This window comes from Columba livia, chromosome 2 (assembly GCF_036013475.1).
Source record: "Columba livia isolate bColLiv1 breed racing homer chromosome 2, bColLiv1.pat.W.v2, whole genome shotgun sequence".
NCBI lineage: Eukaryota > Metazoa > Chordata > Aves > Columbiformes > Columbidae > Columba > Columba livia.
This window is the reverse complement of record NC_088603.1, coordinates 3,719,082-3,740,387: the sequence shown is the minus strand read 5'-3', so window position 1 is coordinate 3,740,387 and position 21,306 is coordinate 3,719,082. Positions and strand designations below refer to the sequence as shown.

Below are 21,306 nucleotides of genomic sequence, written 5' to 3'. Positions count from 1 at the left end.
AGTCTATGTGAAGATAGTCACCTCTCTTCCTGGTCTATTTAAAGCCACATAACCCCTGTCCGTGGCATGAATGTATTTATAACAGTGCTTTGTGTTATGATAGTTATCTACATAAGAGGGAGGAGGGAGGGAGCTAGACTGGTATGAAGCCTTTTCGCACTGGGGAGGTACCAGTTTAGCAGGGAAATAACCACAAGCTGGTTTTGGAGCTCCCATCATAAACTCTTCTGCTGGGTTGTGATGGGATGAGACAAAGAGTGCTGATCTTTGAACTGGGTTGAACTTCAGAAATGTACCTTTGCTCCCAGATATCTGGGGATGGACAACCCCGTCCTCCCCTCTCTCTGCATTAGCTCTGCACTTTCCCAAGTTTAATCCTGAGTTGTTGTTCTATGGGTTGGGATTTCCTCCGCTCTGCTTTTAATCTCCCTTGAGGATCATCTCATTTTCATTTTTGCTGTGCGAGGTTTGCTTCCACGTTCCGCATGTCACGAGATGCTTCTGCTAAAACGCAGCTACAGCACATCCCTTCCCAGAGGAGCTCTGGACCGATCAGTGGGTCTGTGGCTTCTCCCAGGTTTGTGGTCCACGCAGGGAAAGAGCATCCTGCTGGTCCTGAGCTTTCTCTGGAGTCTCTGTCTGCTTTGGTGGTTTTGCACAGCAGTTGGACCAGCTTGGGGAAGAAGCCCCGTTTTTTTCCAGGCTGGACATGAGGAAGAAATTGTTTACAATAAAGGTGGTGAAACACATGCCCAGGTTGCTCAGAGAGGTAGTAGATGCCCCAGACTACAGAGAGTGATTTCCAGTGACCAATGGACTAAATTATTAAGCGTGTCCTTAAGTGGACAACAGTCCCCCCATGACACAGGAATGGGTGAGGAAATATGAAAAGCATCCTAAAGGGATGCAATGTAGCAGGATCACTCCCTCTCACACAACATTTCAGAACAAGAAATGTGAATTCAGGAGTTATAGCCACATCAGGCTGAACAAGAAAACGTCCAATGTATGGCTATGAACTGGGATTTGTAGTTGCAATAAAGAATTGCTTTTATTGGCTTCTCGGGTAAGTTTTACTAACAGGCAGGTAATAACTGGAGATACTCACCAGGAAATAGATGAGCAGCTGATAAATCGCATACCACAGAGGCATAGGCTGAGTGTCTCCTGCACCACGCTGAATGGTGAGACATGGTTGAGATAACACCACTTGGGTGCTCCTGGCCCACCAGACCTCCTGGGCTTCCAACAGCAGTGATAAATGAGGAGAAAACCTCAAGAAAATGGGTGCAAAGCCCAAGTTCTCCCATGAACCATCTCTCTAACAAGTCAGCAGGTGTCTAAGATTAGCTCCTTTTGGCAGCTCCAGCAGATGCAGCTGCTGGGTAAATTTAGCTCCTTAGTGAATGGGTTATTTTCTCTCCTGGAGTATCCAAGTCAGGAGGGCAGTGCAGAGTCACTGGGCTTTGCCACATGAGTCACCACCCACTTTGACACGGAGAGATGGGTGACTCTGTTTATTCCCCTGGGCAGCCAGGGAGCTGAGCTGAGTGACCCCCAGAGATGGAGACCCTGGTCTCGGTGGTTTGTGGTGGCTTCAGCTGTGCAAGGACACCCATACGGAGAAGAACTGAATGTTACACTGAGAGGAAACACATCAGGTTGTGGCTGTTTTGGTGGTAAAGAGAAAAACCTGAAATAATGGAGGCACCAAGAAACATCTACCAAAGGTCCAGCAGCAGATCTGTGTTAAAAAGAGATGTGCCTGGCAGCTGAAGGAGTTTTGGGGATGTGACCAGCAATGCCACCAAGGCACAATCACAGACTGACTGGGGTTGGAAGGGACCTCTGGAGATCATCCAGTCCAACCCACCTGCTCAAGCAGGGTCACCAGAGCAGATCACACAGGAATGTGTCCAGGTGGGTTTGAATGTCTCCAGAGGAGACTCCACAACCTCTCTGGGCAACCTGTTCCAGGTTCTGGCACCTCAAAATAAATAAGTTTCTCCTCATGTTTAGATGGAACCTCCTGTGTTTTAGTCTGTGCCCGTTGACCCTCCTCCTGTCATTGGGCACCACTGAAAAGAGTCTGGTCCATCCTCTTGACATCCACCCTAGAGATATCTATAAATTCCTGCACTTACTTCCAACATTTTAAGTCAGGCTGCCAGAAAGAAAACCAACATGGCTTCTGACTCAAAAACTACATGAATGCCAGTTTGATGGCAGTAGGCTTGTGATATTTCACCAGCATGAAGGTGGAACTGAAATAAAGGTGAATATGAACCGAGCTGCAGCCAAACCTCCAACCTGGTGGTGCCACTAAGGTGGGTTTCTGTCAAACACAACAGCCGTAGAATCATGAAACCATAGAATAATATCCTGAGTTGGAAGGGACCCACAAGGATCATTGAGTCCAACTCCTGTCCCTGCACAGGACACCCCACAGTTCACACCGTGTGTCTGAGAATGTTGTCCAGTCTCTTCTTGAACACTGTCAGGTTGGGGCTGTGACACCTCCCTGGGGAGCCTGTTCAGTGTCCAGCACCTCTGGGTGAAGAACCTTTTCCTCATGTCCAAACTGAACCTCCTCTGGCATATTTTATCTTGTATCACTGTCAGAGGTGGGAGGTGAGGACTTGCGAACAGATCCTTGTGTCCCTAAGCTCTGAAGACAGAGCATTGCCCAGGGTGTCACCTGCATAGCAATGATAAGCAACAGGCACCATAGATGTCCAACATTTATTTACTGCATAAATAAACAACATTTCTCAGGGACTTCACAAATTGCTTTGGCAGAGCTGAAAGCTGGCTGGGAGCTGGTCCTGTTTCATCCACACGGAACCCAGAACACACCAGCACCAAGATCCTCAACCCACATTGCAAAGCGGTCCAGATCAACATCAACATAACTCAGACATAAGGCCACTGAAAGTTAGTCTAAAGTGCAAGAGAGACAGAGCTATTGTTCAGTTATAAACCCACCTTTTCCCCAAGGCACCATGTTTCATACATGTACATTTATTCAATGCATTCTCTATGCGGTGTCCCAAAGTCTGCTTCCCCAAGGAGTCTCTCATGGGTTTCCCCTTTGCCACCAAGTCCCAAATCACAGCCCTTCATTCAAGGTCTTTGTCTTTTGGTTGTACATCTATGTGTGTGCTCATTCAGCCATGTAATCGTGGGCTCAGGCTTTGTGCACTGAAGTCAGTTGAGCAAAGGGATGGATGGAGATGAGCAAGAGTTAGTTACAGCATCTTCCGTTCCTGAGCCATAGGCAGGAATGGGAGCTTAAACCTTTGCCCATGGCATGTAAAAAATGCAAGAGATATTTTTTTTTGAGTCCCAGGATACTTATCACAGCAGGATGGTCATGGTGGCCAAACTGATCTCAGACCCAGCATTGGAGAGCTCTTTGAGTCTGAGTTGGGGCCTGGGGACCAAGCAGTTGTGAGCCACATGTTGTGTTTCTTCAGCATGTCCACTCCCCAGGCGACCTGTAGATGATGCACGAAGGCTGTGAAGCAGGTGTTGGCTCATGCATTTTCATTAACTATGCCTGATTTTGGTGTTAAATCATTTTTTCAAGACATTTAGCACTAAAGGGGCTTGTTCTGCAGAGATCGTAACAGCTTTCCCTCTGCACCACTGACAGCGGTGGGGAGATAATTACTCTTCAATGTGCTGTTCCTGGTCCTCTTTCCCTTTCCTATAAAGACTGCACTATCTATTTATTAGCCTCTTGGTAGGTTTAGATCATGCTGAGCCATTCCAGAGTTCTTACTGCACAACCATGGATGCTGAACACTTGAAAGTGGATGCTGACCGTTCCTTGTAGTGAAAGAAACATGGGATGCTCAGGCTGGAAGGGACCTGGAGATGGTCTGCTCAGAATAGGCTCAGTTCCAGCTAATCCCTTTCTCATAGCTGTGTGTCTGGCCCACCCTAAGATCTCCAGCTGTGGGACTTGGAAAGTCTCCTCTGGGAGACATAGGACCTGTGGGAGAGCCAAGTGTTGGTGGACCAAGTGTTATGGGAAGCAGAGGATGAAATCTTTAGGCCTGCACAATGTCAGAGGGCAGAAAACTGATGGGGTTGGCTCTTGCTGATATTAAAGAAAAGTCCTGGGAGCCTACCTCGGCAGTCTGCCGTGAATGAGGAGCTGCAAAAACCCCACTGTGTCTTACAGAAAGTCTTTCCTGCAGCAAGGGGGTGACCTGTGCCTGCCAGGTGACTTCTGCATGGGTGAGCTAGAGCAGTCCGATTGTCAGGAGTGTTTGGAGAGGCCCAGCCAGTGTCTGGACTGGTAGTGGTGGCTGGAAATGAGACGAGGCTTTGGGACAAGCCCACCAATGCCTCCCTCTACTCCACCTTTGCTTTGTCAGACTTCTCCTCCTCGATGGCCAGCATGTGCTCACGCTCTTTGATCAGCTGCACTCCACAGTATGTGATGAACCAGATGGACAAGGTGCTGACAGGGAAACCTAGAAGATGAAGGGAGACATGGTCATCTTGGTGCAGCTGCTTGCCTAATGGGGTTAGCTCTTCTCCATCACTGCTGCCTCTCAGGTGGGTTTGAGAGGTCCTACAAATTCACAATGGCCAGTGACATTTTCCATTGTGGATCCAGCCCTACAGCTTCACTAAGAAATACATTCCTAGGATCAGATTTTAGTTGAAGCAGTGCCTGAGCCCACCAAGGCATCATGGACTACGGCTAATGTGGGAACATGCTGGAGTGGCTATGAGCACTGTGTTAGCCCCAAAATCCCTTCTTCTCCTCAAGTTCAGACTCTGTGGTTGACTTTCTGCCCATTCAACCTGTCCATGTCCATCACTGTTTAGCACCGTAACTTTCTGGAATCTTTGTGCCCTGCTGATGTTGAGGATCAACCCCAGCCTTGTTCTGTATCTATTGGGGACACAGTGTGTACCCAGGGAAACATGTTTTTGTCACTTAGGTAAGTGACTGAGAGCCGGGAGTTTTTCCTCCACTTAGAAAGGTTCTTATGACATTTGTAACCATGAGTCTGGTATCCACAGCAGAGGGGAGACACAGGCTTTGGACCTGCTAAAACAGGACCTCTGAAGTGAATAATGCAACCAGCAAAAGCCAGCTAGCTCAGCGGGCAGGCACTTCTGGCACATCGAGCCCAAAGTGTCACATTATCCATGTCCTACGCCAGCTCCGTCCCAGAGAGGGCTGGAGGACATGGGCACCTGATGGCTATTTATACCCTGGGCTGACCAAGAAGCATTCAAAATAGTGTCACCACCCACTGGTTAGAAATGTACAGATAAGACTGTTCATTAGGAGCCTAGGACGAGGATTTGTACCTGTCACCTCTGGGTTGACGTAGGAGTAACTGCTGAAGAAAAAAGAGATGAGGTAGGACAAGGAAATCCCTTTCTCTGGCAAGTGGGGCATCTCACAGGCCATCTTGGTGGCATGAATATGACCTTTGTGTTGCTGCAAAAAGTCTAAACCACAGTGTGAGGCTGTGCTAGGAGCTTCACAAGCACACCTGGAAGGTGGCTTATACCCCAGAGACCTCACATAAGAAGAATGGGAGCTAAGAAACAGCTTCCTGCACTTTTTGAACAATATATTTTTGTCAGGCATTGGAACAGGCTGCCCAGGGCAGTGGTGGAGTCACCATCCCTGGCAGAGCTGAACAGACGTGTCAATGAGGTTCTCAGGGACATGGGTTAGTGACAGTGTTGGGTTAATGGTTAGATTCAGTGATTTCGAGGGACTTTTCCAACCAAAATGATTCTATGAGTCTATGAAATAAGTGGATTGGGAGCATCCACATAACAAGACAATGGCCAGGCCACCAAGAGGACTCCAAAGTCCCAGTCTCCAGCTTCCCTGCCAGTGTCTACCCATCAAGACAAGGGTCCCTTCGGTGGAGAGGGCTGGGAGCATCTTACCCGTCAGGAGGAGTCTCTTGGTGACCAGCAGTGCAAACTCCAGGCTGTTGAGGGCCAGGATGTTGTAGAGGACGATGGCCCAGAAATTTGCTGCCCCAAAAACTGCCCTAATCCTCCGAGACATGGCTGCTGACATTTTGGCCTGTGGAGGGGAGATGAACAGAGAGTGAACTAAAATGGGTCTCTAAGGAAAGGGGAGGAACTGGTCCAACTCCAGCTGGGATCACAGGGTGGTAGAAAAAAACTAGAGCAGCCTTTAGTGTCTGTGGGATGACGAGACATAAGGACAAGGTAAAACTTCTGCTCTGCTGCTGGACTCAGCTGCATTTGGGACTCTGGACCAGTATTCCAAGGTCCCATGGGTAGGGCAAAGATGATATACATAGTTTAATGCTAATTGTAATGGCTGAGTGCTGCTTTCTTCTCCTGTTGCCTTGGGTAAGCCATTCCTCAAGGCAGATGAACGCTGTTGTATGCCAGGATTATTATTATTATTAGCCCTATGTGCAAATCACCCCCAGCTCCTGGTAAAAATTGTTTCTTACGAATTAAAAATAAAAAAGAAAAGTTGAAAACTAGTGACAGCAGCAGAGTGAAATTGCCACTGGCACATAACCCCCAGGAGCAGCTGCGGGGAAGTGGTTCACAGCGATCTTCAAATAGCAGGATGAATCCCCAGGGACCTCAGTGGGGAACTGTGTTGACACAAGGAAGGGGATTTCACCTCCAGCGAGTGTGATAATCTGATTAGAAGTTCAGTGAGGAGAGCATATGGGAGGATTGCTCTCCAAAGTTTTTATTCAAAAGGCTCCACTGAGCCAGTTTGGGATCTCCTGATTTTAGGTTGGGCAAAGAGAGCAGTAGAATTGTTTCCAGGATGGGGTTTTCTAAGTTTTTCTTCCAACATGTCCCTAAGGCACCTGGGTCCCAAACAGAGATCAGGCACTAAGCTTTGGAGTGGTTGGAAAATAAGTCATTCAAGTACCTAAACATTTGATTTTATCAGAAATCAGATCAAACACACTCCAAATGCCAAAATGTTTTGCAGAACACGAAGAACTAATGATTTCCATATAGAAATGTATAAATATTTTCCCCATGGACAGACCTCAGATTTTGTGTCCATCTGTGGTATTTTGATGCCTCATTGGGGCTGCATTCCTGGTTCTCTTGGATCTCTGTTTTCTGAAAGCTCTATACCCAACCTAAATTTCACATGAGGAATCATAGGGGCAGGTGGGATTTTACTCTGGGTGGGTGACATGGTGCATAAAATGAAGGGATCCAGAGCACCAGGACTGTGCTTCCCTTGCTGATCACAAGGATGCTAAAGGCCACAGGAGAGAGCTTCAGGTCTCCAAGCAGAAAGTCTGGACATGGAGCTACATGGGATCACGGGGGATATTATTTTTCATTCTCAGCGGAAAATGGATCTTCTTGTATCAACAAGTTTGAGGTCCCTGCTGTCATGGATGTTTTCCAGCAGCAGAATTTGGCCCCAGACCCATCGATCTTCTCCCACCCACTTGCAACCCAGCTCCTCACCTCTAGTTTGGCAAAGGGCTCAAGCTGGAAGAACTTCTGTACCCAGAGCTCAAAGTTGAGGCCAAAGCAGTTGAAGACAGACCAGATGTAAACAATCTCACAGGGTCCCAGCCAAAGGGTGGTGACGGCAAAGGTGGCTATGGTGGCAATGAGCTCCTTCATGATGTTGTCATGGTTCTCTCCAAGGTGGTCATACACATACCTAACAGTCAAAGAAAGTGGTAAGTGGTCCCTATAGTCAAGGAGAGCCCTCTGGAGTCCCTTCTCCCACATTTACCCACCACAAGCTCCTCACAGGCAGGTCTATCTAGAGCACCCCAGTGAGAAAGGAGGTTTTGGTTGACACGTTCTAGCAATAAACTGATTTTTGATGCAGTCAGCTACTCATGGCTTGCGTTCTTCCCAAACCTATAGCTCGTTAAAGACAAAATACCACCCATTCCCCCTCTTGTAGGTAAAGGGTTGATAAAACGTGGGGATCTGTAGAGATGCAGGCTATCTCATGGTTGTTGGCACTCAAGATTTTAGCACAGAAAACACCACCTTCAGTACAGGTTTGCTGGTGTGTACTCATGGCGAAAGAGAGCTGAGGGAGTTGTAGATGGAGCTCAGGCCACCCTTGTTACCCAGGATATGGGAGACCTGGGCTCAATTCCTCTTTGTCCTGGTGGAATATGAACTTGACTCTTCATCCCTTGAGAGAACACTAAACCCACCAGACTTTTCTGGGACAAGACTCTCTTATGCCAAAGTTTGGGGAAGGGGGTCTGTTGCACTTTGTGATGGTTAATTCAATTGTCTTAGGGATAAACAAACCAAATATGACTTCATGCCATAGTGGGATTCATCCAGAAGAGAGGACAACTCAGCTTTGGAATGAACAGCATTTAATGCTTCATTGCTATGTGATGAAAGAGAAGACCCTGAACCAGAGTAGAGATGGTTGAATAGACACTTACTTGCATAGCCAGTCGTTAATCCCTCTGTCAAAATGCCTAAAATATACATGATAAAAAGCATGTTAAAACACACAGTGACACAACACCTGTCCATGCAGCAGTCAGACATAGAAGATGCTTGGTGCCCCTGTGAGGAACTTCTTGAACTTTGTTCACAGCAGTTCTCCATGTTCCTTCCTTGAACAGGTCCCACTACTGATGCGGTTGTAACCTGTCTTCTCTGTTGCTTTCTGCCCAAGAATATTTCCCTGGGCTATGGCCAGGTCTAGACTATAGTTTCAGTATAGACTGTTTAATGTAGGTAGTCCCCAGCCTGCAAGCCAGCTGCTCAGAAGCACAGCCCAGACCTCCTCCCCACCATTCACATTTAATTCAGGTCAAACATGACATCTCTCTTCATTGACACACTTGGGGTACTCACGTTTCTGCGAAGACGTAGAGCATGGTGATGCATTTGGGGGGCTGGGGTGGTTCCAAGTGGTCCAATCTGGCAATGGTGTTGGTGACCCCAAACATGACAGCAGCTTTCACCCAGTCGTACACCAAATTGGAGTAGGCCAGGCCAGCTGGAGCAAAAATGAGAGTCAAAACACATGAAGACCAGGAGATGTATCACCTTTAGGACTTTGGGGGACATCATGTCCCATGGGATCATGTGGTCCACTTCAACATACATAACACCAAGAAAACAGTGTAATGGAGTCCTGGACCAGCAAAGCTTTTAAAACCAAGTAGCTTTCTGAGAAGCCTGAACCAAAGGACAATATTTTCTTGAGGTATTTGGGAGTAAACTCTTTATTTGACTTGTTAAGATCTCATTTCTTCCAGCACAAGATCTTTCCTCCTCTCTAAGGCTTGTTAACCTATGACAAACTTATCACAGTTCTAGACTCCAACCTCTGAGGTTTCATTGACATCTTTGTTGAAATGTACCCCATCCCAGCCCCTTTTGGCCATAGATGTAATGTTGATGCTACAGCAGAGCCAGAACCTCTGTCTTGGAGATATGCCTGGAAAATGATCCCTGCAGGGACAAATACTAAGATTTCAGATTCCTATGCAAAAAGAAGCTATTTGAATATGAGGACAAACTTCTTTCCTTTGAGGTGCCAGAGCCTGGAACAGGCTGCCCAGAGCAGGTGTGGAGTCTCCTTCTCTGAAGACATTCAGAACCACCTGGACACATTCCTGTGCAATCTACTCTAGGTGAACCTGCTTTAGCAGGCAGGTTGGACTGGATGATCTCCAGAGATCCCTTCCAACCTCAACCATTCCATGAATCTGTGATACTCCAGCCTCTATTTGCCCCATACCAGCCCCATGTGGGTGTCTGATAGCCTATAGCATCTCCAGTGCTGCCATCAGATGTGTATGTAGCCAGCTGAAATCCTCCATCCAGCTGCCAGCTGGGTGCGAGCACGGCTACCACTGCTCATCCCAGGAGCTTGGCTTCTGGAGGTCCCCGGTCCAGCCCTGCTCAGAGCACAGCCAATGTTGAATGGGGATCAGGTTGCTCTGGACTTTGTCCATTTAAGCATTGAATGTCTCTGTTTTTGCAGAATCTATAACCTCTGGGCCCCTGTTTCAATGTTTAACCACTCTATGAAAATCAAAGTCCTTACATGCAATCAGACTTTGTTTTCATAGAATCATAGAATTGTTTCGGTTGGAAGACACCCTCAAGATCATTGAGTCCAACCATAACCCAACTGTAGCACTAAACCATGTCCCTAAGAACCTTGTCTATACACCTTTTAAACCCCTCCAGGGATGGGGTCTGCCCTGGGCAGCCTGTTCCAATGCCCGACAGCCCTTTCTGGGAACAATTTTTTCCCAATATCCAATCTAAACCTCCCCTGGCACAACTTGAGGTCATTTCCTCTTGTCCTATCAATTGTTACCTGGGAGAAGAGACCAACCCCCTCCATGCTCCAACCTCCTCTCAGGCAGTTGTAGACAGTGATGAGGTCTCCCCTCAGCCCCCTTTTCTCAAGGCTAAACAGCCCCAGCTCCTTCAGCTGCTCCTCATAAGATTCATGCTCCAAGTTTTTTGCTGCACCTTGTTCATTGTGTCCTGCTTCTTCCCTGCTGGCCTCCAAGAAGAATTCACCTTCTCCACAACCCTCCCTTAGGTAGCTCAAGACAGCAGCTACATCTCTGCCGCGTCACTCCCTGTACAACCTACGCCCTGTGGCCATTTCAGTGGCTCACAAACACCCATAATGGGTGGCCACTTGTGAAGGCATCTGAGATACAAGACATGCCTCTTGCAACAGCATGGGGTTGATTTTTGGAGGTTCTGAGCTCCCTTCCAGTCCAGACAAAGGCAATGGGAATGGCTTGGTGCTCAGCCTCGTAAATCTCGAGCCAAACACTTTATTCCAGGACCCAATGGGGGTGCCAAACCAATGTCATCTGACAGACCCCAGCTCTGCTGCATTGTGATTGAGAAGAAGGGAGGCTTCACTCAAATCTGTCCGACAGATGCATTGATAAGACATCTTGATGGAGATCTGAATCACTCGCTACTGCCTTTACACTGAGTACAGGTGTGAGCATGTCCAAGCATGGCCACTCACCTAAGGACCAGTCCGAGAGGCGGTTCACGAACTTCAGGTCAGAAGGAAGGGTGAGGATGTAGAAAAAGTGGAAGAAGATGTCCACAGCAATGATGGCTCCCACATGGAGGAGAGCATGGACCCGGATGTTCCTCATCTCGTCGTCTTTGCGTGTCAGCTCTCTGGTGTTCACCTGCCGAGATGGCAAACCAGGTAAGGACTAAGCTGAGAGACAGGATGCACAGCATGTTCCTAAACCGGAGAAAGAGTCAAGGTCCAAGTGGGGACTCAACGCTCTCCCTGAGAAACCACACCACAGACTACATTGCCCAAATCTTCACTGATTCAGGAAGACCCAAGGGACTAGCTCAGGTGGACATATCCACAAGGAGCAGAATATGTCCCTCCCACAGCATCCTTCCTGCACTCCCACCGCAGTGCTGAGCATGGCAGTAATGTGCCTCCTGGATCACCCTCCTAGCAAAGGCTGTTCCTATCACTGGGGATTCCAGCAGAGTGGGCACATGGTGCGACACAGCAGTGACAACCCTGGCTGACCCTGGGTCAGGTGAAAACCTTACTGACCAGGGACCTGGGGTTTATGCTTTTTCTGCAGGGACAGGTTCAGAAATTCAGCTTTGCTTAAGGGTGGCCCTTGCACAAGTCAGTAAGAAGAAGCAAATGCCCATACCCATCACATCTACAGGAAACCACAGCTTGTAGGAAAGGACATCTGCATGCCAAGGAGATGTTGGGAGCATGGCTGGAATCCCACCTGACGGCTCTGCCAGGGACAGATGCAAATCATAGAATAGTTCAGGTTGGAATGAACTTCCAACGCTCATCCAGTGCCCCCCCTGCCATGAGCAGGGACATCTTCACCAGCTCAGGTTGCTCAGAGCCCCGTCCAGCCTGGCCTGGGATGTCTCCAGGGATGGTTCATCCACCACCTCTCTGCCCAACCTGGGCCAGGCTCTCACCACCCTCAGGGCAACAATTTCTTCCTCATGTCCAGCCTGAATCTCCCATCTTTTAATTTAAAACTATCACCCCTTGTCTTATCACAACAGTCCCTGCTAAAAAGTCTGTCCCCATCTTTCTTATTAGCCCCTTTCGAGTACTGAAAAACCACAATAAGGTCTCCCCAGAGCTTCTCTTCTCCAGCTGAACACCCCAGCTCTCTCAGCCTGTCCTCCCAGCAGAGCTGTTCCAGCCTCGGATCATTCCTGTGGCTCCTCTGGCCCCTCTCCAACAGGTCCATGTGTGTCCTGTACCGAGGACCCCAGAGCCCATTTCTGGCCACGGTCATTTGGGAGGAGGAGGAGGATGGCTGATGGATGATGCTGCAGATACCTGCTGTAAATGAGAGCTCTTGAGAGCTGCTCAAGGCCCCATCCTGAACCCACTGGGACCTGATCAATGGGGATTTTGTCTCTGCTGTGTCTTGTACAAACAGAGGCTGGGCTTTGTCTCCAGGAGCTGTTCATGTCTTCAGATGTTGTAGTATCAAAATCATAAGAGCAAGCTTTCAGGATTACAGTGGGCAGACTGATGTCCTTGCTTCCCCGCACTGCTGTAAAAAATTGCTGCTGTATTCAAAATCCTCTTATGTTTATTACTTTCCCTTTATGCCCTGCGAGAGGTGGGAGATCTCCCAACATAATCCTCAGGCTGCTGCACCAGCCCCGTCATCAAATCCAGATGATTCCTAAGAATTAAAGCCTCTGCCAGATTTTTTCGTGTCTGTTATATGCCAAGTGCTTTAAGGAGACAAAGAGGCTGCTGGACCCTGCATCCAGCTCTGATTCCTCAGCACAGGACACACATGGACCTGCTGGAGACTGGCCAGAGGAGCCACAGGAATGATCCGAGGCTGGAACAGCTCTGCTGGGGACAGGCTGAGAGAGCTGGGGTGTTCAGCTGGAGAACAGAAGCTCCGGGGAGACCTTATTGTGGTTTTTCAGTACTTGAAAGGGGCTAATAAGAAAGATGGGGACAGACTTTTTAGCAGGGACTGTTGTGATGAAACAAGGGGTGATAGTTTTAAATTAAAAGATGAGAGATTCAGGCTGGATATGAGGAAGATATTCTTGCCCCTGAGGGTGGTGAGAGCCTGTCCCAGGTTGGCCAGAGAGGTGGTGGATGAACCATCCCTGGAGACATCCCAGGCCAGGCTGGACGGGGCTCTGAGCAACCTGAGCTGGTGAAGATGTCCCTGCTCATGGCAGGGGTGGCACTGGGGGAACTCTGAATGTCCCTTCTAACCCAAACTATGCTATGATTCTATGACCCTGATCTGGAGGAGGAGCTGAGGGAGGATGGGATCTGGCATGGAGACGTAAGAAGACATGGGGCCTCTGTTTTCCACCCATCCTCACATCTGTGCATGGAGGAAGCACTCTGCCACCACTCCTTTCAGATCAGGACTGCGTTCCCCACATTTCCAGCCCCACAGAAGCAAATTGGTTCCCATCATCCCAGTACAAAGAAGCACCTTTTCAGCTGGAATAGGGCTGGCCAAGCCCTGGTAAAGAAGAGTTCCCACTACACATGGTGGGAGCCAGTAGGACCCAAAGAGACAGATCCATTCCCTAAGTGGACCTTACACTCCACCCTGGGGAAGGGATTCCATTTGCCTGCCCCCCATAATTGCACTTGGGCAATTAGGAATTCACCTCCGTAACAAGCCGCAGCTGCAGCAGTGCACGGGGATATCTAGCCAGGAGATGGCAGTGGTGGCCAGGCCAAGACAGGAGCCCTGGCCAGGGCATGGGAAAGGGGTTGGGGACTCCTTGTGCCTTTGGAGTGAGTGTTTTAAGCAGCAGAGCAGGGAATTGCTCATTAAGTGGCTGTAAACATCATGGGTTGGGGCTGTGTGAAAGGAACAGGACCCTCCAGATCAAGCCTTGTAGGGATGATGGGAGTTGAGGTCTTGGAGACACCAGCAGTTTAGTGCCCTGATTTATGAATACCTGGTTGCAGTGTTAGAAGAACCCAGGGCTGCTCATCTCATCAGGAGGACTGATGGAAACTGGGGAAGAGGAACACGGGGTGAAGAGGGCACCCCAGGGCACTGCACCCTGTCTAAGGAGGATTGGACAGTGGAGCTGCAGGAGCCATCCTGTCCTGGACTTCAGCCCAACAGGTGAGACACAACTGGAAAGATGAAGCCTTAGGATGAAACATTTCTCCCAGCAGCCTGGAGAGAAGAACCTATCTGGGTCCTGGTGATCCCTGGTGCTTGCCTGCTAAGAATGGGCTGCTGATGGGCTCAATGCACCGTGAGCATCCCTCATGTACGACACCAGAGATGACCTTATGATCTTCAGGGTCAAATGCTAGAAAAGTCCTTTTAAGTAGATCCTGCTAGACTCAAGCAATCTCAATCCTGCACTGTCATCCTTTCAGCATGAGGTTGTTAATGCCCCAGGTGAACAAACAAGCAGGGAGTAGGACTTGGATCAAGACTAATCCTGCTTACTGGTGAAAACAAGACCAGTGTGGACCTTTTCCTAGGCAATGACTACCAGCACAGCGCTGGAGAGCACGTGCTAGGCTTGATAGATCTTTGGTCTCTTCCTCAGAGGGAGGCTCTGGTTGCTCTCCCCTGCCCTGGGCTGGTTTTTCTTCTGAATTCACAAGAGTTTTTCCAAAATACTTTTGCATCCAGACGTCAATTGGGGTCCAAAAATTCAATGTAGCTGTTCTTCTTTAAAAGGTAACAAAGAGGTGGTGGCAATCCTTCCCAGCGCCATTGCACACCAAGCAAGATGTCCCTTAGCAAGCAGTAGCAGTTTGCTTTGATGACCAAGGCTGATCGCTGGTGTTAGAGAACATTGGGATGGGAAGAGTGAGGAGGGAGAGCGCACTACCATTTTACTTAATATTTGGATGTGAAACAGCCCCAGAGCTCAGCTAGTCCCAGCCGAGGCTTCTGCTGATGTTTCCAGTTCTGTTTGGAGTCTGCACTTCTAAAAGAGTCCCCTTGGTTGTGTGTGACACAGGTGAAGACTTGGAGCACTGTGGGGGACTATGGTGGGTCCATAGATTCCCTGATGGAGGGCATGGGAACAGAGATTTACCTTGAAGATGTTAAGACCTACCCATGAGAAAGATGGAAATAAAGGAGTATCCAGAGATATTAAGGTGTACCCATGAGACAGAAGGGAGTGGAAGAGTAACATTGATGACAGCAAAATTAGCCAATGAGATGTTACTGCTGTAACTTGTAACCAATAGCGAAGAGACACATGAATTGGTAAAACTGTATAAAAATGCACTTGTGGCAATAAATGGCATCTACTACTTTCTTCCTGGAAGAACTTGGTCTATGTTGTTTGTCCATCTCAGCCACGGCAGGGCACCAAGGTATTTATTTCATGGGGAGCAGAGGAGGCCCCTGTTTGCTGAAACACAGTCTTCTACCCAACCTTACTAATTTCTAGAAAAATAACTTCATCTTAAGACACTCTGATCCATCTCCAGAAATTCATGTTCCTTGGGCAAAACAGCTAGATGGAAACATGAGGCTTCCCTTGTTCTCACAGCCACCAGCATGAAGAGGTCCCACATGTCTGGTTCTCACCATGACCTCCTGGCACCACCCAGTGGGGCAGCTCTGAGCTGCTGGGGTAACAGTGTAGGGAAACTGAGGCACTGAGCAGTGCAGGTGCCCAGAGAGCAAGGACACGAGCTGAACCCTCCCCTCCTCACCCCAGCGTGGTGTTTTCACCAGAGAAATGTCTTCCTTCTTGTCTTGATCGGTGGAAATGGCCAAAAACCCAAGAGGGAAGGTTAAAAACCCAAAAATGAAGGTTAAAACCCATCAGTTTATTCCCCTTTCTCCCAAAATTATGGCATTGTTGTGCAGCCCAGATTATGGCCACAAACTATGTGTGACCACAAGAAGCTTTACAACTATTTGCACCTTCACTGTGGTAAACAGTGGGGTTTTTTTGCAGGCATTAAACCCCGGAAAACAGATGTAGGGCGAGGTCCTCCTCCAGCCCAGCCTCAGGAGCACTCACCTGGGCATGGAACTGGTCAAACGTCATGACAGGACCGAAGAAGAAGAAGGGGAGGTAGAAGTTGTACTTGAGGAGGTCGAAGATGGAGTAGATGCCCTCTTTCTTCTCAGAGCTCTCGAGCGCAAAGCTCATGCAGCGCATGATGGTGAAGCAGCTTCCTCCATAGAAGAGGACATCTTGAAGATCAAAAGCTCCCGTTACAAACCCACTCTGGATGAGAAACAAAGAGTTACCACCAGGAACCTGGTGTCACTACTGCTCTCCCTCAGTTTTTGGAGGACATCACTCCCATGGCAGTAGGCAAAGAATCTAATTATGCTCCAAACCCAATTGTCCCTGGAGCTAATGAACCTTCCTGTTGGAAGGAGAAAACTGGGGCTTGATTTCCTGGCTGGCTCCTGCATCCTGGAGTAGCTGGGAAGTGGTAGATCCTCTTGGCCATGTCTTCACCAAGCAAATGTGGTCTGGGGTGGGAGCATCACCCTGTCCCAGAGACATAACCCTCCCCAGAAGGTGAAGCACCAGCCTGATGGATGGGGAGACACACATTTCAGGAGGTGAGCAGCAGGCAAAGACAGGCAGCGCTGACCTTCAGAAGGACTGAAAAGCTTTATAAAGTCCTTCCAGGGCTTCTCTACGGCCCAGCATGAAACCACCAACACACAACATGGCTCCTGTAGGATTATTCCCAAGCTCAGCAGTACATCCCCTCCCAATCAAACCTTGTGAGAGCTCCGACATGACCAGGAGAAGTGGCCATGATTTGGGGGTGTCCCGGGAGCCCTCACTGGAGATAAACCCAAGGAGAGGGACACAAGTGGGCTGCAAATGAGACAAATGAGCAGTCTGAAACAGCACCTACCTGCCAGGAGCTGAATGGCTCCACCTTGAAGGTGGCGAGACAGCAAAGCCCAGCCACGTAGCAGAGCCACTTCTGCTTGGCCAGTGCAACGGAGTAGAGGACGAGGCAATGGGAGAGGATGATCATGAGGTAGACGAGCCCCATGCTGCCCAGCACGGCCAGGACGCCATACACCATGTACATCACGGCCCGGTGCTGCAAGAAGAGCCATCACAGAATCATTTTGGTTGGAAGAGACCCTCAAGATCGAGTCCAACCGTTACCCCAACACTGGTACTGAACCATGTCCCTAAGAAACTCATTTACACAGTTTAAACCCCTCCAGGGATGGTGACTCCACCACTGCCCTGTGACCCCTACCCATGGCCATCTTGGTGAAAGCTCCGACCTCGCTCCCCCTATCTTAGAACATCCCTCAAGTCGCATCCACAGATCCCAGGTCACCCCTGTGCTTTCAAACGCATCCCACCACATTCCTGACTCACCTGTGGCACTATCATGGAGCAGATCTTGCCAAAGAGGACATGTCCCGAGAGGGCGAAGATGATGACGTTCCTGAACGAGGTGAACCACATCACCCATTCGAAATCGGCAGCATCCTGCGGGAGCAGCACCGAGTGCCTTACTGCCCCCAGCCCTCGCACCCCTGCCCCAACACCCGTCTGCAGGGGAACCCGCTCCACTTTCAAAGCTTTTTCTTCCATTTTTCCACCCAAGGGCTTCCAGGCACTTTAGCTTGGTCATACAACCCCAGGAGAGATGTGCAGAGGTTGCTCGTCTCGGTGGACACAAATCAGAGCAATCACAGTGCTGCAGGGCTGGTATTTTCCTGACTTGTTCTTTAGGGAGAAAAAATAGGAGTCACATGGACTTTGCAAAAGTGTGTCAGCAGTAGAAAAACCAGCTCTGCTTCTCCAGCAGTCACCACTGACCGTGGTGTCAGTAGCTAGAAAGGACCAAGTCATAGAATCATAAAATGTCCCAAGTTGGAAGTGACCCACAAGGATCATCAAGTCCAACTCCTGTTCCTGCACAGGACACCCCACAGTTCACACTGTGTGTCTGAGGACGTTGTCCAGTCTCTTTTTGAACACTGTCAGGTTGGGGCCGTGACACCTCCCTGGGGAGCCTGTTCAGTGTCCAGTACCCTCTGGGTGAAGAACCTTTTCCTAATGTCCAACCTAAACCTTCCTCCACTTACCATCTTCCTGCCGAAGTAGTGCCAGCCTGGCTTTATGCCGTCCCGAAAGGCCTTTCGGTTCATGCTGTCTGCAAAAAAATACAGAGTAACAGGGAGAGGAACAGGTCTGGGAAATGGGACCTGGGTTTCAACAAGGCTGGGAGGCTCCCTTACTGTGATGGTGAACCATCAGGGTCCAAACTCCCCATCCCCCAAAGTGTACAGTTCCCATGGACAGCTGTAGAAATCAGGAATCTCAAGTATTATGGAATCATAGACTGGTTGGGGTTGAAGGGACCTCTGGAGATCATCCAGTCCAACCCACCTGCTCAAGCAGGGTCACCAGAGCAGATCACACAGGAAGGTGTCCAGGTGGGTTTGAATGTCTCCAGAGAAGGAGACTCCACAGCCTCTCTGGGCAGCCTGGGCCAGGCTCTGGCACCTCTAAGCAAAGAAGTTTCTCCTCATGTTGAGATGGAACCTCCTGTGTTTCAATCTGTGCCTGTTGCCCCTCATCCTGTCATTGGGCACCACTGAACAGAGTCTGGTCCATCCTCTTGACACCCACCCTTGAGACATGTTGGCTTAACTTCCCAGCAAAGCCTTGTTTGCAGTGCACATCCCAGGGACCCCTGGTTGATCTCACACAATTTTCAGGTTTTTGGGCTTCCAGACAAAAGAAACCAGCACAGGGAACCCTGTGCAGAAAGGGTTGTGGCTTGTTCTGGGCTCTGGCTGGGGAGCCGTGACATGCTGCAGCCTCTTGCCACGAGCCATGGGAATGGGGACAAGGGGGCAACTAGAAAAAAGACAAAAACCACGTTTTTCATCCCTGCAAAAGATTCTCAAGATGTTTTCTGTCAAAAATTAAATCCAGGGATCTATTGCTGGTATTAATAGTTGTAAAAGCAGCTGCTCTACACCCATCCTCCTTATCGGGGATCTCCTCGGGGGGGATGCGATGGGGAATGTTACCTCTGGATGCTTCAAAGATCCCGCTGCTGCTGTACAGCACAGCACACGTCACGGTGAGGGCGTAAAAGCCCAGTTCATAGCTGGGAAGCATCGTTTTAACCCCCATGGTGGAAGGATCTCGACCTAGGAAAGAGAAGAAAACCAAGGGTGAGAGCTCACCTGTCCCTCCAACACCCTAAATGGCTGCAGGTCTTCCTTTGTGGGCTTGCTTGAAGGTTGGTAGCTGAAGAGGTGAAGACAGCATCACCTGGGGCTGAAGCCCAGGTCACAACCCAGGTGTGGGGAGAAAATTCACTGCAAACCCCACCCTGGAGCAGGGATTTGGGGGGAAGCTCAGCCAGCTGGTCCTGGGAAAGGGGCTCTTCCAAGCAAGTCACGTCCATCCCGATGTTCAGAGATGCTCCAGGACACCAGCCCTCCAGGATGGGGTTCTTGATGTACCCTGTAGTTTCTAATTGAATCCTTGGAGGATAAAGCATGAAGATGCCCAAAGGGGGGGATGCAATGGGATCCCCTCTGCTCCCCTGGGCTACTGCTCACTTTCTGCTGGGATTTTGCCCAACCTTGAGCTCTTGGGGGGCTCCTAAACCCCCATAACCTCAAGCTATTCCCAGCCACAAGCTTTAGGACCCTCTGGGCACGGTTCAGCGCCCCGCGGCCGCATCAGCACGGCCCAGGGGACGCCGACGTTCAGCCCCTGGGCTAATTACTCCTGCCAAGGCTAATTAACCCGACGCAGCCCACCCCGAGCTCCGCAGCCTCCCCACTGCCTGGCCGGCAGCTGCTAAAAAAATGCGATTTAGGACTGGAGATTTAATCGCATTGTGGAGGGGGGGACAGGGCGAACATCCCCCGCCGGGGCGCTTTGAAGGGAATGAGGACGGAAAAGCTGCTTTCAGGCAGCAAGAAAAGGCGACTCGGTCACCCTTTGCTTTAGCCGCGGGTGCTTCTTTCAATTATCTTTTATTTTTAATCGTTTTGGTTTGGTCACTGGGTTTTTAAGAGCTGGGAGGGTTCGTTGGCAGCGATACGGGGTGACCCCCCCAGCTCCCCAGAAACGCCTTTCCCGGCGGGAAGGGTTGGGAACAGCCCCGGGGGATGTGGGGGTCCCTGGTGCGGGGGTCCCCTGGCGGGTACGGGGTTCCCCAAGGTTCGGGGGTCCCTGGTGCGGGGGTTCCCAGGGGCTCGGGGGTCCCCGGTGCGGAGCCGCTGCGGGCGGGCGCGCTGCCACCTCCCTGCGGTCCCCTGCGGCGGGAGGGCACTCACGGAGGTGGCTTTCAAAGAGCTTCTTTTATTCCTTTCCATGCTTTTCAAAGCTTTTTATTATTTGGGGGGAGCACCCCGCAAATGAGCCGCGGGAGGGCGGTTAAAGGATGAGGACCCCGCGGTGGGTGCTGGTTGGGGAACCCCTCGGGTAATTTTAACTGCTTATCGTTCCCGGGATGCTGAGTCAGGTGTATGGGGGGGTCCCCAGCACAATCCCCCCCCGGCTCCGGGCTGCCGTGGGGCAGCAGCATCCTCATCCCCCCCACATCCCTCTCCCCTCCGCCACCCCCAGCCCGCCGACCGGCCGGTGGGAACACTCAGAGGTGACAAAAAGCCCCGGGAGCAGCGTGTCACCACCCCCGGTGTGACCCCCCATTCAACCCGCATCCCCCCCCACAGCTACTGACCTTGAGCCCCGGGGCCGCGGGTGGGCGAGAGTGGGGAGATCCAGCGTCCGGCACCGCGATGGGGGGGCAGGAAGGGGGGAAATAGGGGCTTGGGGGACAGATGGAAGGTTTTGGGGGCCGTTGCCTTGTCCTACAGCATCTCTCAGCCCGGCTTGGAGCGGGGGGGTGGCCCGGGTGTATTTTTAGGCTGCTCGTCCCCCACCTTGCCCCTGGAGGAAGTTTGGCCGGGAGTGGAGTGGAGCCAGGCGGGAGGTATTTTTATTTTGGAGCAGCACTGCAGAGGGGGGCTGGTTCAGGAGCTGTCTGTCACCGCGGCTGCTGGAGGCGACCTGTGCTGGCTGCCAAAACTCACCCCGGGGACGGCGAGCACGGCCCCCGGGGACCCTGGGACACAGCTGTGCCCACTCAGGGACAGGTTCCCTCCCTGGGGTGTTTGGGTGCCCCACTTTGAGCCCCTACAAGGGACGGGGTATCCCCCAGCACTTTGTGCAGGAGGGGAGGCAGCTCTCGTTACGCGGGGAAACTGAGGCACGGAGGCAAATGGTGCAATTCACAGAGTCGTAGAATCATTTTGCTTGGAAGTGACCCTTAAG

General features: G+C 50.4%; 1 protein-coding gene across 6 annotated transcripts; it reads right to left on the bottom strand.

The window, feature by feature from the left end:
- Positions 1 to 2,728: 2,728 nt before the first annotated feature.
- On the bottom strand, positions 2,729 to 21,074 carry HHATL (hedgehog acyltransferase like). 6 transcript variants are annotated; one of them, XM_065050308.1, is made up of 12 exons: positions 20,714 to 21,074; positions 19,041 to 19,163; positions 18,087 to 18,154; positions 17,371 to 17,484; positions 16,886 to 17,080; positions 16,024 to 16,233; positions 11,018 to 11,189; positions 8,860 to 9,004; positions 8,439 to 8,474; positions 7,480 to 7,681; positions 5,935 to 6,076; positions 2,729 to 4,484 (listed from the first exon to the last, which is right to left on the bottom strand). In XM_065050308.1, exons 2-12 carry the CDS (start codon positions 19,144 to 19,146, stop codon positions 4,363 to 4,365), a joined length of 1,512 nt encoding a protein of 503 aa, XP_064906380.1. In that variant the 5' UTR covers positions 19,147 to 19,163; positions 20,714 to 21,074; the 3' UTR covers positions 2,729 to 4,362. The 6 variants fall into 6 exon arrangements, with proteins under 6 accessions (XP_064906380.1, XP_064906385.1, XP_064906382.1 ...); XM_065050313.1 differs by lacking the exon at positions 16,024 to 16,233 and having other exon boundaries at positions 20,714 to 20,950; XM_065050310.1 differs by lacking the exon at positions 17,371 to 17,484 and having other exon boundaries at positions 3,138 to 4,484; positions 20,714 to 20,945.
- Positions 21,075 to 21,306: the final 232 nt, after the last annotated feature.

What these genes read in the sequence shown, in the direction of transcription:
- HHATL (XM_065050308.1), bottom strand. Translation starts at nt 19,146, where the DNA reads ATGGGGGTTAAAACGATGCTTCCCAGCTATGAACTGGGCTTTTACGCC. An exon ending in ACTACTTCGGCAGGAAGATG is followed by an intron (nt 17,485 to 18,086) that starts GTAAGTGGAGGA and finishes CTGCTCCCGCAG; the next exon opens with GATGCTGCCGATTTCGAATG. An exon ending in GCTCCATGATAGTGCCACAG is followed by an intron (nt 17,081 to 17,370) that starts GTGAGTCAGGAA and finishes CTCTTCTTGCAG; the next exon opens with CACCGGGCCGTGATGTACAT.